Raw genomic sequence first — 16,480 nt, 5'->3', positions numbered from 1 at the left:
TCCCACTACCACGAACCTTTTTCTTAAAACCCTTGTGGTTGACCTCCCAGCCACCATCCACTTCTAGGCTCCCTTTCCTTTCAAAGGTCTTCAAATGGACTTACCTTTTCCACCATCTCCGGGTTAAATCCCTCCAATCCAGCTTCTGTCCCACTCACAGCACTGAGGTCACCATGGTCAAAGACACCAACCACATCCAATGTGAGTGCAACTGCAATGTATTATCCCTCCTGAACTTCTCTGCAGCCTTTGATACAGCCCACCATTCCATCCTCCTCCACTGCCTTGCTCCGTAGTCCACTTCCATGGCACTGCCCTATTATGCTTCTAATCTTACCTGTCCCAACGTAGCCCACATATTTCCTACAGTGGTTTCTCCTGCCATCTGAGTACGCCACAAGGTTCATCTCTGTCGCATCCTATTCTTTATATGCCTGATATCTCTTAGAGCCATTATCCATAAGAGAGATGTCAGCTTCTATGTTTTATCTCCCTGCCACCACCCTGACTCCATGACTGCTGCCATGTTGTCTGACTGCCTGTCCTCTATCAAGCTATGAATGATCCAGAATTTGCTCTGTCTAAACATAGGCAAGACCGAAGCTATGCTGTTCACACCCTTGCCCAACTCCATTCTCCTCCCCAGACTAAAACCAACAGTTCACAACCTCGATGTCCTGTTCAATCCTGAGCTGAGCCTTAAACCCTACAATCAGTCCATTATCAAGACTGTCAATTTCCATCTCCGTAACATTGCCCATCTTTTGCCCCGACCTCAACCCCACTGCTGCTGAAACCCTCGTCCATGCCAATCACTTCCAGGCTCGATTTCTCCAGAATTCTCCTCACCAGCCACCCGAGCTCCACCCTACACCAACTCACCCAGAACTCTAATGCCCATATCCTATCCTACAATAAGTCCATCTCACATATCATCCATTTCCTCACTCACTTCTACTGGCTCTCATCATCCCTAAGATTCTTGTCCTGATCTACAAATCCCTCCATGGCCTCGCTCTACCATACTTCTACAGCCCCGTCCAGCTCGAAGTCACAGCTTGCATCCTCTGCTCTTCCGAGTCTGCATTACTGTGCTTTCCCCCGCTCCCCCATTCATAGGACAACCATCAAGGTGCAGAAGCACTGGTGCCACCCATGTAGTGAAAGGTCCCAGGGTCCTGCTCTCTGGAACTTTCTTCCACCTTGTTGTATCTTTCCCCACCTTCAAAAGGTTCTCAAAACCTACCTAATTAACCTCAACTTTGTTACCTCCCCAGCTCATCTTCCAATTCCTGCTTGGTGTTTGAATTTTCCACCACTTATGAAATGTCTTGGGATCTTTCACTATGTTAAAAGCGCTATGAATGTGTAACTCGATGTTAGCACCGACAGATGCCGAAGTATTATTCCATGCGTATCAACGATGCAACTGTACCTAATCCTAAAGGTCACTCTTTGTGCGTGAGCCTAGCTAGTGGCTGCAGGCTACTTATCCAAGAATGATTCAATAGCCTGCTAACAGTTGCAGTCTAGATAGGGTACTTAACTATGGTCTAACCTTGGTCTCACTCAACCCCCACCTATGTGCATTTTCCAATGGACACTGATCAAGGTTAATTTTCTTCCTCACTTGCCCATTGGTGCAGAATCCAATTGTGGTGCTAATTCGTGCTTCATCTGAGATCAGTTTACTGAACATGGCACAACATTTTTTAACCTATTTCCTTTTCCGGTGCTGGGGGATGGGCACCAGGATGCAGCATTAGAAAGGAGAAACAAAGTGCACAAAGGATTGGGAGAAACAGATAGCAGTAGAGTAAGAAACAATACAGTATTAGGTGGGATCAGACTAAGAGACAATACAAGAAGATCTAAGATAGGTTTAGAGTGCATGTGTATAAACACACGAAGCATGGTAAATAAGGCTGATGAGCTGCAGGGGCAAATAGCCACAGGAGAATATGATGTAGTGGTGATAACAGAGACCTGGCTCAAAAAAGGGCAGGATTGGGTACTAAATATTTCTGGATACAAGGTGTTCAGGAAAGAGAGGGAAGGAAAAAGAGGGGGTGGCAGTATTAATTAAGGAGAATACTGCATTGCTGGAGAGAGAGGATGTCCTTGAGGGGTCAAGGACAGAATCTATTTGGTTAGAGTTAAAAAACAATAGAGGTGCCATTACACTATTGAGTGTATTCCATAGGCCATCAATTAGTGGGAAGGATATAGAGGAGCAAATTTGTAGGGAAATTACAGAGAGGTGCAAGAACTATAGAGTAGTGATAATGGAGGACTTCAACTATCCTAATATAGACTGGGATAGTAATAGTGTAAAGGGCAAAGAGGGGGAGGAATTTCTGAAGTGTGTTTAGGAGAACTTTATGATCAGTATGTTTCCGGCCCAAAGAGGAAGGAGGCATTGCTGGATCTGGTTCTGGAGAATGAGGTGGGTCAAGTGGAGCAAGTTGTCAGTGGGAGAACAGTGATCATAGTATCATAAGGTTTAGATTAGTTATGGGAAACGATAAGGAGCAATCTAGAGTAAAAATACTTAATTTGAGGAGGGCCAATTTCGGTGGGTTGAGAACGGATCTGGCCCGGGTAAGTTGGAATCAAAGGTTAGTAGGCAAAACTGTAATCGAACAATGGGCAGCATTTAAAGGGTAGGTTGTTCAGGTACATTCCCACGAGGGGGAAAGGGAGGGCAACCAAAGCTAGAGCTCCCTGGATGACAAAAGAGATAGAGAGTAAGATTAAGCAGATGTCAGGTTGATAATAAAAGTGAGAACCAGGCTGTATATAGAAAGTACAGAGAAATGAAAATGGAAATAAGAGGATAGACTGGCGGCTAACAGAAAATGGAATCCAAAAGTCTTCTATAGGCATATAAATAGTCAACAGATAGTAAGAGAAGGGGGGGTGCCGATTAGGGACCAAAAAGGAGATTTACACATGGAAGCAGAGGGCATGGCTGAGGTACTAAATGAATACTTTGCATCTATCCTTACCAAGGAAGAAGATACTGCCAAAGTCACAGTAAACGAGGAGGTAGTTGAGATACTGGATGGGCTAAAAATTGATAAAGAGGAGGTACTAGGCAGGCTGGCTGTACTTAAAGTAGATAAGTCACCCGGTCCAGATGGGTTGCTGAGGGAATTAAGAGTGGAAATTGCAGAGGTGCTGGCCATAATCTTCCAATCCTCCTTAGATATGGGTGTGGTGCCAGAGAACTGGAGAATTGCAAATGTTACACCCTTGTTCAAAAAAGGGTGTATGGATAAACCCGGCAACTACAGGCCAGTTAGGTTAACCTCAGTAGTGGGGAAGCTTTTAGAAATGATGATCCGGGACAAAATTAATAGTCACTTGGACAAGTATGGATTAATAAAGGAAAGCCAGCACGGATTTGTTAAGGGCAAATCATGTTTAACTAACTTGACTGAGTTTTCTGATCAGGTAACAGAGAGGGTTGATGAGGGCAATGTGGTTGATGTTGTGTATATGGACTTTCAAAAGGCATTTGATAAAGTGCTACATAATAGGCTTGTCAGCAAAATTGAAGCCCATGGAATAAAAGGGGCAGTGGCAGCATGGATACGAAATTGGCTAAGTGACAGGAAACAGAGAGTAGTGGTGAACGGTTGCTTTTCGGACTGGAGGAAGGTATACAGTGGTGTTCCCCAGGGGTCGGTACTAGGACCACTGCTTTTTTTGATATATATTGATGACTTGGACTTGGATGTACAGGGCACAATTTCAAAATCTGCAGATGACACAAAACTTGGAAGTGTAATAAACAGTGAGCAGGATAGTAATAGACTTCAAGATGACATAGACGGGCTGGTGGAATGAGCGGTTACATGGCAGATGAAATTTAACGCTGAAAAGTGCAAAGTGATACATTTTGGCAGGAAGAACGAGGAGAGGCAATATAAACTAAATGGTATAATTCTAAAGGGGGTGCAGGAACAGAGAGACCTGGGGCTATATGTGCACAAACCTTTGAAGGTGGCAGGACAGGTTGACAAAGTGGTTAATAAAGCATACGGGATCCTGGGCTTTATAAATAGAGGCATAGAGTACAAAAGCAAGGAAGTTATGTTGAACTTTTATAAAACACTGGAACAGCCACAACTGGAGTATTGTGTCCAATTCTGGGCACTGCACTTTAGGAAGGATGTGAAGACCATAGAGAGTGTGCAGAAAAGATGTACTCGCATGGATCCAGGGATGAGGGACTTTAGTTATGTGGTTAGAATGGAAAAGCTGGGGTTGTTTTCCTTAGAGCAGAGAAGGTTGAGAGGAGATTTGATAGAAGTGTTCAAAATCATGATGGGTTTAGATAAAGTAAATAAAGAGAAACTGTTCCCATTGGCAGAGGGTCGAGAACCAGAGGACACAGATTTAAGGTGATTGGCAAAATAACCAAAGGCAACATGGGGAATAACTTTTTTACGCAGCAAATAGTTGTGATCTGGAATGCGCTGCCTGAAAGGGTGGTGGAAGCAGATTCAGTTGTGGCTTTCAAAAAGGAATTGAATGAATACTTGAAGGAAAAAAATTTGTAGGGCTACGGGGAAAGAGCGGGGGAATGGGACTAACTGGATTGCTCTTAAAAAGAGCCAGCACGCACTTGATGGGCCGAATAGCCTTCTCTGCTGTAACCATTTTATGCTAAAATGCATTTTCTTATGATCTTTATGAGTTTCCTCCCTTGCGTCTGTTCCAATCTCCAGCTGAGAAGCCAGCCGGCAAACTACTTCTTGGCCCTCAGCCAATGCTGCTCCATAAATGTATGTTTGCAAGTGCGGGGTGCGGCATGATTCTTGCTCCCTTCCAGTGGCAAACACCTATACTCTCTGGAGTTTAGAAGAATGAGAGGTGATCTCATTGAAACATATAAGATTCTGAGGGGGCTTGACAGGGTAGGTGCTGAGAGGCTGTTTCCCCTGGCTGGAGAGTCTAGGACAAGGGGGCATTGTCTCAGGATAAGAGGTCGTCCATTTAAGACTGAAATGAGGAGGATTTTCTTCACTCAGGGTTGTCAATCTTTGGAATTCTCTACCCCAGAGGGCTGTGAATGCTGAGTCATTGAATATATTCAAGGCTGAGATGGATAGATTTTTGGACTACAGGGAAAATCAAAGATATGGGGATTGGGCAGGAAAGTGGAGTTGAGGTAGAAGATCAGCCATGATCTGATTGAATGACGGAGCAGGTTCAAGGGGCTGTATGGCCTACTCCTGCTCCTATTTCTTATGTTCTTACTTCAGATGTGTCGGCCACCTCTCCCCACTGGACTGGCTAAATCAGCAAACTCAGTGTGGGCACATCACAAGCAGCATTTCCACACCCTACCAGTCTGCGACAAAGCACCTGGGAAAATACAGTAACTCGGAACACAATACAGAGAAGCACAATTACTTTAGTAATGACATAGCTACTCGCTGGATAAGGAAAAGATTAGCTCAGTAATATGGTAACTTCAAGGTGCAGCATCAGATTATTATTAAGAGGAATTGTGTTTCCCTACCCCATCTCCAATGGTTCAATTGATGAGCATAATATCTAGTCTGGAATCGAGGCAAAGGACTCGAAGGTTCAATTCCGAATCGGTGCTGAGTTAACTGATCTTAGTTGGTAGGGAGGTACAGGAGCTACAATCGGCCTCAGCACACCAAGGTTGGGGGGAAGTGGGGGGAGTCATCTGTGTTTCCCACTTCTGTTCACTATCCAGTAGGTTTGTCTAAAAGGAGTGAATGAGTTGACATTGGGTGAGGACCAAATCTGAGTTAACAGTGGTGCCTACCACAGTTGAATAGCCCGCTGATGCTCACTTTCAAGGCTCGCGCGTGAAGACCTCTTGGGCAAGGTAGTAGAAGGCAGTGACCCAACCCAATGAGAGTCAACCCCATTCAGGACAGCAGAAGGGGGAGCAAAATAGGGGATAGAAACATAGAAACATAAAAAATAGGAGCAGGGGTAGGCCATTCAGCCCTTCGAGCCTGCTCCACCATTCAATATGATCATGACTGATCCTCTATCTCAATACCATATTCCCGCTCTCTCCCCATACCCCTTGATGCCTTTTGTGTCCAGAAATCTATCTAGCTCCTTCTTAAATATATTCAGTGACTTGGCATCCACAGCCTTCTGTGGTAGAGAATTCCACAGGTTCACCACCCTCTGAATGAAGAAATTTCTCCTCATCTCAGTCCTAAATGTCCTATCCCATATCCTGAGACTGTGACCCCTCGTTCTGGACCCCCCCAGCCAGGGGAAACATCCTCCCTGCATCCAATCTGTCTAGCCCTGTCAGAATTTTATATGTGTCAATGAGATAAATTCTTATTTGAAGAAAGTGTGAAGTTTGAACGTAGAATAGTCATTCAGGGTCAATTTACCCCAATTTTTAGTCAGAAATTCAGCACATATCAACACTGAAAGTTTCTGCAGTGGTGTATGGAAGTGAGGTTTCAAGATAACTTGCTACTTTGTCATCATCCGTGAAGGATCACCCTAGTCTTCAAAACAAACAATGAAAAGCACGCACGTGTGTGTGAAAGAAAACCTCATTGTAATGTGGAAAGAGCTGTCAGATGCCCTACAGTTACAATGAGAGGAATAAGAACACAAGAAATAGGAGCAGGAGTAGGCCACATGGCCCCGCGAGCCTTCTCCGCCATTCAACAAGATCATGGCTGATCTTCAACCTTGACTCCACTTTCCCACTTGATCCCCATATCCCTTGATTCCCTTAGTGCCTAAAAATCTATCGATCTCAATCTTGAATATACTCAACGACTCAGCATCCACAGCCCTCTGGGGTAGAGAATTCCAAAGATTCACAACTCTCTGAGTGAATAAATTTTTCCTCATCTTGGTCCTAAATGGCCAACCCCTTATCTTGAGTCTATGACCCCTAGTTCTAGACTCTCCAGCCAGGGGAAACAGCCTCTCGTTATCTCCCTGTCAAGCCCTCTAAGAATTTTATACATTTTATTGAGATCACCTCTCATTCTTCTAAACTCCAGGGAATATAGGCCCATTTTTACTCAATCTCTCCTCATAGGGCAACCGTCTCATCCCAGGAATCAATCCAGTGAACCTTCATTGCACCCCCTCTAAGGCAAGTATATCCTTCCTTAGATAACAAGACCAAAACTGTACTCAGTACTCCAGGTGTGGTCTCACCTGAGACCTATATAATTGCAGCAAGATCTCCTTACTCTTATACCCCAACCCCCTTGCAATAAAGACTAACATACCATTTGCCTTCCTAATTGCTTGCTGTACCTGCATGTTAACTTGCTGTGATTCGTGTACAAGGACACCCAAATCCCTCTGAATATCAACATTTCTTAGTCTCTCACCTTTTAAAAATATTCTGCTTTTCTATTCTTCCTACCAAAGTGGATAATTTCACATTTCCCTACATTATACTCCATTTACCACCTTCTTGCCCACTCACTTAACCTGTTTATGTCCCTTTGCAGCCTCTTTGTGTCCTCCTCACAGTTTACTTTCCCACCTAGCTTTGTATCGTCAGCAAACTTGGATACACTACACTTGGTCCCCTCATCTAAGTCATTGATATATATTGTAAACAGCTGAGGCCCAAGCACTGATCCTCCCGGCACCCCACTAGTTACAAGCTGCCAACCCGAATAGGACCCATTTATACCTACTCTTTTTTTCTGTCGGTTAACCAATCCTCAATCCATGCTAATACATTACACCCAATTCCATGAGCCCTAATCTTGTGTAAACAACTTTTTATGTGGCACCTTATCGAATGTCTTTTGAAAATTCAAATATACTACATCCACTGGTTTCCTCTTATCTACCCTGCTAGTTATACCCTCAAAAAGCTCTAATAGATTTGTCAAACACGACTTCCCTTTCATAAAACCGTGTAGATTCTGCCTAGTCATATTATGATTTTCTAAGTGTCCTGTTACTATTTCCTTAATAATAGATTCTAGCGTTTTCCCTACTACTAATGTCAGGCTAATTGGTCTATAGTTCAGTTTTCTCTCTCCCTCCTTTCTTGAATAGCAGTGTTATATTTACTACCTCCCAATCCACAGGGACCATTCTAGAATCTAGGGAATCCTGGAAGATCAAAACCAATGCATCCACTATCTCTGCAGCCACCACTTTTAAAACCCTTGGATGTAGCCCAACAGGTCAAGGGACAATGTCAGATACCCTACAGTTACAATGAAAGAGACAATGTCAGATACCCTACAGTTACAATGAAAGGGACAATGTCAGATACCCTACAGTTACAATGAAAGGGACAATGTCAGATACCCTACAGTTACAATGAAAAGGACAATGTCAGATACCCTACAGTTACAATGAAAGGGACAATGTCAGATACCCTACAGTTACAATGAAAGAGACAATGTCAGATACCCTACAGTTACAATGAAAGGGACAATGTCAGATACCCTACAGTTACAATGAAAGGGACATTGTCAGATACCCTACAGTTACAATGAAAGGGACAATGTCAGATACTCTACAGTTACAATGAAAGGGACATTGTCAGATACCCTACAGTTACAATGAAAGGGACATTGTCAGGTACCCTACAGTTACAATGAAAGAGACATTGTCAGATACCCTACAGTTACACTGAAAGGGACATTGTCAGGTACCCTACAGTTACAATGAAAGAGACATTGTCAGATACCTACAGTTACAATGAAAGGGACATTGTCAGGTACCCTACAGTTACAATGAAAGAGACATTGTCAGATACCTACAGTTACAATGAAAGGGACATTGTCAGATACCCTACAGTTACAATGAAAGGGACAATGTCAGATACCCTACAGTTACAATGAAAGGGACAATGTCAGATACCCTACAGTTACAATGAAAAGGACAATGTCAGATACCCTACAGTTACAATGAAAGGGACAATGTCAGATACCCTACAGTTACAATGAAAGAGACAATGTCAGATACCCTACAGTTACAATGAAAGGGACAATGTCAGATACCCTACAGTTACAATGAAAGGGACATTGTCAGATACCCTACAGTTACAATGAAAGGGACATTGTCAGATACCCTACAGTTACAATGAAAGGGACATTGTCAGGTACCCTACAGTTACAATGAAAGAGACATTGTCAGATACCCTACAGTTACACTGAAAGGGACATTGTCAGGTACCCTACAGTTACAATGAAAGAGACATTGTCAGATACCTACAGTTACAATGAAAGGGACATTGTCAGGTACCCTACAGTTACAATGAAAGAGACATTGTCAGATACCTACAGTTACAATGAAAGGGACATTGTCAGATACCCTACAGTTACAATGAAAGGGACAATGTCAGATACCCTACAGTTACAATGAAAGGGTCAATGACAAATACCCGACAGTTACAATGAAAGGGACATTGTCAGATACCCTACAGTTACAACGAAAGGGACATTGTCAGGTATCTTACAGTTACAATGAAAGGGACATTGTCAGATACCCTACAGTTACAATGAAAGGGACATTGTCAGATACCTACAGTTACAATGAAAGGGACAATGTTAGATACCCTACAGTTACAATGAAAGGGACAATGTTAGATACCCTACAGTTACAATGAAAGGGACAATGTCAGATACCCTACAGTTACAATGAAAGGGACAATGTCAGATACCCTACAGTTACAATGAAGGGGAAGCTGTCTAATAAGATTTATGTCATAGTGGAAGTGGTTCAGCAATATGTGAACTAAATTTGTCCAGTTTATACCATGGGCTAGATTCAGAGTCCAGCCACATCTGCAGAATAACTGTGCACGTGCAAGAATTGTGAATGCATCAAAAAGTTACAAACTTAACTTCACTGCTCTGGGCACAGAGCTTCCCAAACAGCAGGGAAGGTTCATATAGGCAGCAATATGTAAATCAAGCTACAAACAGAACAAAGAGGCTCAGCCACTGGAGAGGCTCTTTTATCTTTGTTACCATTAGCGCTTTGCTGCTGAAGATGAAGAGCAAAGCCTCCTTACGAGGACTGCCTCCGAAGACAGTGCTGTAAAATGAATAGGTTACTAAAGGAAACCTGTCCTGTTTAAAAGTGTGGCTGTGCAGCCTGGCCACTTAGCCCAGTCACCTGTTAAACTTTTTATGTGGTGATACTATTGTGACAGCCAAGAGAACCAAGGGATGAGGTGAAATCCGACAAAAAATTGTCGTAACACAGAAATACTACAAAAATGCGCTCCTTACCATTTGTTTTGATGTCTATAAATTCATTAAATTGCTCCTTCCACAATCCTAGATCTTCTTCGCTCTCCTGCAAATACAAACCAAAAATCAAACTTGCTGGGTCCAGCGTCGAATCTAGTTTAAGAAAGTTTTACCTGGGGCTTCACCACTAGCTCAGTGGGTACATGCACCACACAGGTGTAATTCTGAGCTATACAGATCAAGGCGGCTGCTGTCTAATCTCTGCTCTGTGATGGATTGGTTGATCTCAGTGCAGGATCACAATACTTGGCCTCAGTACCCTGAGCTGAGGAGAAGAAGGAGACCAGCCAGGGCTCCTGTTGTTTACCATTAATAAATGACCTCTATGGCAAAGTATCCTTATTTGGATGTCATGTGAGGGCAAGATTGGGTCTGTTCAAACAACCTGTGGCAGCTCATTGATTTGGCTCACTGGTGGCCACTTGGCTGAACTGTGTCCAGCAGGGGGAAAACCTAGCACTTTAAAAAAGAACGTAACACCCAATCTGTAACAACGCAGAATAACTTTCGGTAAAGCCGCCTTGGGGTGAAATTCCTTTTTGACAAACAACAGGAGAATCCCATCGTTTGTCCATAGTTAGCGCCCCACAAATGAAATTGCATTCTCAGGTATCACGTTTCAAAGCCATGCATTCTCATGGTTTCCCATGTGTCAGTAACTACAGTGAAAAATGCAACATTTCACCTCTTTGATTATGGTGTATATGGTATAGGCTTTTAAGAGCCGAAGCTGCAGCCAGAAAACATCACTGTCACCCATCTGAAGCCCCCTCGCTCTTGCCCTTATTAGTAATCCAATCGTTTTACTGACACAGTATCTCCCTATAGCTGTGGAAAGCTTGTGGGAGGAGGGGTTGAGTTTAACATTTAAAAACGTAACAGTTGTGCAAGTTGCTGCCTGTGTGACACTTTGGCACCCGTGTAGGTTTGAACAATTCTTTTCCACCCCCAACTCTCCACAGGTATGGAGGAGGCACTGTTCCGAGCAGTGGTGGAAAAACCACTGCATTAATGGTATGGAGAGGACTGAGTAAGCTCCAAGCACTTAGCCCTGGTTTCCTTATGCCCACTGCTGACTGTGTTCTCCTCTTGTCCTGGTTGTAATAGTGGGAAAGCAAAGTCTGAAGCTGCAGTCTGGCTCCTCAGATATTCAGAAGCTCAGCTTTTTGGAAATTGCACCTTTATACTGAGATAAAGCAATTAATAGCTATCTTCACGAGCTTCCCCTGAAGACTCAGTAAGTAAAGAAGAGAAAGTAACTGAGCCATTACGACCAGAAACTAAAACATTCATCTCTGGTCAGTGCTGAGTTCGTTGATCTCAGTAAAGGAGCAATAAAAAAGAATTTGCATTTACATGGCGCCTTTCACAACCTCCACACGTGCCGACGTGCTTCACAGCTAATGAAATACTTTTGAGAAGTAGTCACTGTTATTAAAACACAGCAGCCAATTTGCTGGTATCACAAACAGCAATAATCTGTTTTAGTGATACTGGTTGAGGAATAAACGCTGGCCAGGACATTGGGAGAACTCCCCTGCTCTTCTTCAACTAGTGCCATGGGTTCTTTTACATCCACCTGAGAGGGCACACAGGGTCTTGGTTTAATGGCCCAGAATTTGCTGGAGTGAGGCATCATGCAGCGTGCCCCATTAGTTAGACTTTTTCCCTCACCCTTCAGCTCGAAAAATTTTTGCCCTGTAAGTTACTGGAAGTGCGAGATGATAATGGCGTGTCCAGGGCAACAGGGCACCTTAGTGAATGGCGGGACTAACAGTCTATCTCCTTAACCAATGAGATTTAAGGATTGAGGAAGAAACAGAGGAATGACGGAGAAGGAGGGTGAATTCAAATCAGGTATATATAGAGAAATAAAAATATAAGGTATATATAGGGAAAGAAAAATTGGCAAAGGGAATTAGATAAATACTTGAAAGGAAAAAATTTACAGGGCTATGGGGAAAGAGCAGGGGAGTGCAACTAATTGGATGGCTCTTTCAAAGAGCTGCCACAGGCACACTGGGTCGAATGGCCTCCTTCTGTGCTGTACCATACTATGGTACTATGATAAGAGAAAGAAAAAAGAGACAGAAAGGAAAAGTAAGAAAAAAAAATTAAATTTAAAATTTTTAAATCTCTAAGAAGAATTTACTACTTGCAAGAATGAGACTCAACAGTTTAAATTGTTCCCTTTCTGGGCTGGAGAGGTTAATTGGTATTGCATTAATAATTATCATATCGTTAAAAAGGTATTTAAGTTGCTTAGTACTAGCCCTAACTTTCTGTGGCGAGTTTAATTCAAGTTTAATGTGGAAATCCAGCAAGTGTTTTAAAATAACGGGGAGGTTGACGGAGAGCTGCTGTTTTCACAAGGCTAACAGCAGAGCGTCCAGCAATTTATGGCAATCTGCAAATAATGGTTGATTTGCACGTTAATAACGGCAAGTGCCATTAAACTCGCCGTTATTTTGCCAGAAAATTCTGGGCCATCATCTCGTCCAAAAGACAGTATATAAGAACATAAGATAAATAGGAGCAGGAGTAGGCCATAAGGCCCCTCGAGCCTGCTCCGCCATTCAATAAGATGATGGCTGATTTTTGACCTCAACTCCACCTTCTCACCTGATCCCTATATCCCTTGATTCCCTTAAGAGTCCAAAAATCTATCGATCTCCGCCTTGAATATGCTCAACAACTGAGCATCCACAGCCCTCTGGGGTAGAGAATTCCAAAGATTCACAACCCTCTGAGTGAAGAAATTTCTCTTCATCTCAGTCCTAAATGGCCGACCCCTTATCCTGTGACTATGCCCCCTAGTTCTAGACTCTCCAGCCAGGGGAAACAGCTTCTCAGCAGCTACCCTGTCAAGCCCTCTCAGAATCTTATACATTTTAATGAGACCACCTCTCGTTCTTCTAAACTCCAGAGAGAATAGGCCCATTTCTACTCAATCTCTCCTCATAGGAGAACCCTCTCATCCCAGGAATCAATTTAGTGAACCTTCGTTGCACTGCCTCTAAGGCAAGTATATCCTTCTTAGGTAAAGAGACCAAAACTGTACACAGTACTCAGTACTCCAGGTGTGGTCTCACCAAAGTCCTGTATACCTGCAGTAAGATTTCCTTACTCTTGTACTCCAACCCCCTTGCAATAAAGGCCAACATACCATTTGCCTTCTTTATTGCATGCTGTACCTGCATGTTAACTTTCTGTGTTTCGTGTTCAAGGACACCCAAATCCCTCCGACCACCAACATTTAATAGTTTCTCACCATTTAAAAAATATTCTGCTTTTCTATTCTTCCTACCAAAACAAATAACCTCACATTTCCCCACATTATGCTCCATCTGCCACCTTCTCGCCCACCTCTGATTATGCAGCACTCCCTGATTATGTGCTTAAGTCTTGGTGAAGGGTTTGAATGCATGACCTTCTGAGTCAGAGGCGAAAGTGCTAGCACTGAGCCAAGGCTGACACAGAGGAATTATTACTGAGGAATGCTACTGACGGTAAGACATAGTTAATAGGACATTCCCATAGTCCCAGCAGGAGATAAATTACAGTACTGAACAGACCATGTACTGATCTACATCCATATTTATCATTACAACCCTCAGTCCCATTTTTGGCCATATATTCATCTGGGTCGTTATTAGAAAGAAGTAAAAACATAAAATGCTAGAAATACACAGCAAGTTAATCAGCACCTGAAAGAGAAGGTAGGTTAATATTGGAACCTCTTCATCCCAAATCTGATGAAGGGTCTCACCCATAACATTGACTTGTCTTTTCTCTTTTGGATACCGACTCAGCTATGTATTTGCAGAATTTTCTCTTTTGATCTTTCTTTTTGTTTTGTGTCAAAGCAATTGGCACAGCTTTAACTGCTCTGCCTGGCAGTCTGCTCCACATACCTACTATTTAGGGGTACCCTGTACAAATTCTTTTGTACTCTGTTTTAGTATACTCCCTAACCTTTTAACTTAACACAAATACATTACCATAGCACCCAAAGTCAGTCAGTGCACCCAGATTCTAGGGTGCCGGAGGCCTATTGCAAGATCTTCTAATCTTTAGTCTGACTTGAGGCTTGTTAATTTTGTGTTTGTCTCCTCTAATTCTGGGATCACAATTCAACGGGTTCATTATTGTAATGGGGATGCCAGCACTGTGTGCCCGTTTGCTGGAACCAACATCCTTTTGGAAAACAAAAACACCCAAATAAGTCAGTGCGCCCAGACTCTGGGGTGCTGGAGGCCTATTGCAAGGTTGCAAACTTCCCTCAACATCTAAAATGGACAGGTGGTGGAGCGGGGAGAGCAGTGGCAAAATTTGCTTTGCCGATAATGAAAATTCATTGAAAATCTTAACTATTCATGCCTCCGCATTAGGAGACACAGAAGTACATGGAAAAAAACATTTTGTCTGGTTTGTGTTTTAGAAATTTCAGCCCCCTCCAATACTTGATTGTCCAGTCCAAAATCCACTCTAAGCAATTTATTCGCAAAGCAATCTCAGAAGTCCACTGGCATCACTGCCAAATCTCGCACACAGGAACATGGCTGCCAATGCCAGTTTCTTGTTTCCTCCTTCCCATAGTCTGGTCTGCACCTTCCGAAACAGTTTTCTCCCAACTTTCTTTGACCACTGCATTGGGAAAGGCTGAAACAGCAGGTGATCCAAGTCAGAGTCCTGGGGGACTCCCACTCACGAGACAGACACTTTTACCACCATTCTCCGCTTTCTAACACTGAGGCAGTTTTCCAGGCAGCCAGATAGATCTGTTACCTTCTCGGTCTCGGTGTCACGCTTCCTTTTGCTTCCTCTTGTGTTTCTACTGTATGAATAAAACAGAAAAATTGCAGATCTGACTTTCATTGACGAATTTACTCAGGCATTTAATTGCTTCTGGTAGTGGACTGGTTAATGTATCTGTGTAAAATTCCTTTGTACTCTATTTTAGTATACTCGATATCCTTTTAAATGAATACAAACGCATTAATCACGGTAAACTAAAACCCCTGGCTTTCAACATGTTTGCTTTTCATTGAAGAGAGTGATGCCAGTGAGATAAAGAACACATTCCCTCTTTGCACTCAACTACAGCGTCAAATATCCCTGGTCAGGTAACTTCATAGAATCATGGAATCATAGAATGGTTACAGCAGGGAAAGAGACTATACGGCCCATCGAGTCCGTGCCAGCTCTCTGCAAGAGCAATCCAGCTAGCCCCACTTCGCCGCCCTATCCCCGTAGCCCTGCAAATTTTTTCCCTTCAAGTTTTTTTTATTCATTCATGGGATGTGGGCGTCACTGGCAAGGCCAGCATTTATTGCCCATTCCTAACTGTCCTTGAGAAGGTGGTGATGAGACTTCTTGAACCGCTGCAGTCCGTGTGGTGACGGTTCTCCCACAGTGCTGTTAGGTAGGGAGTTCCAGGAATTTGACCCGGCGACGATGAAGGAACGGCGATATATTTCCAAGTCAGGATGGTGTGTGACTTGGAGGGGAATGTGCAAGTGGTGTTGTTCCCATGTGCCTGCTGCCCTTATCCTTCTTTGCGGTAGAGGTCACGGGTTTGGGAGGTGCTGTCAAAGAAGTCTTGGCGAGTTGCTGCAGTGCATCCTGTAGATGGAATACACTGCAGCCACGGTGCGCCGGTGGTGAAGGGAGTGAATGTTTAGGGTGGTGGATGGGGTGCCAATCAAGCGGGCTTTTTATCTTACCTAGAATAGAAGCACATAAATCAAGTTCATTGTGGCTGAACCAACACAGCACTCATCGAAGGGCTCATCTTCATGTATAAGCCTAGGTAGAGTGCGTGCAAATGATGAGGGGAGAGATATCGTAGCTGAACCTAATCCTGTCCTCATTCTACAACATTGCATTTTCCATCAGATGTCACTGGATAGCAACTGACAAAGGGAACCTGGCTGATTTCCCCCCCACACACTTTTATCCCAGGGGCTATTAGGGCAACTGTAGTTCATGTGGCTTTGTCCAGAGTGTCAGCTCGACTTAGTTGGTAACGCTTTCACCGCTGGCTCAGAAGGTTGTAGGTTCAAGCCCCACACCAGGATTTGAGCACATAATCTAGGCTGAGTCGCTGGTGCAGTACTGAGGGGATGCTAAATTGTCTTGTGACTTATATATAAGACCAGTATCCTATTTGCTTGAAGAAGACCAAAGTGGTGTTGTGGTCAACATTT

General features: G+C 43.4%; 1 protein-coding gene across 4 annotated transcripts in view; it reads right to left on the bottom strand.

Annotated features, from left to right (window-relative positions):
- Nucleotides 1-16,480, bottom strand: part of LOC137326256 (neutral alpha-glucosidase C-like) — a 159,656-nt gene that overhangs the window by 88,791 nt on the left and 54,385 nt on the right. For all 4 annotated transcript variants that reach the window (XM_067991177.1, XM_067991178.1, XM_067991180.1 and 1 more), the window contains 2 exons: nucleotides 15,060-15,108; nucleotides 10,251-10,317 (listed from right to left, as the gene is read on the bottom strand). In XM_067991177.1, the coding sequence (XP_067847278.1) occupies nucleotides 10,251-10,317; nucleotides 15,060-15,108 (116 nt within the window). The remainder of the gene's footprint in view (nucleotides 1-10,250; nucleotides 10,318-15,059; nucleotides 15,109-16,480) is intronic.

The sequence above is a fragment of the Heptranchias perlo genome, chromosome 10 (genome assembly GCF_035084215.1).
Source record: "Heptranchias perlo isolate sHepPer1 chromosome 10, sHepPer1.hap1, whole genome shotgun sequence".
Lineage (NCBI taxonomy): Eukaryota > Metazoa > Chordata > Chondrichthyes > Hexanchiformes > Hexanchidae > Heptranchias > Heptranchias perlo.
Note: the sequence above shows the minus strand (reverse complement) of the source record. Positions and strands in the feature narration are given on the sequence as shown.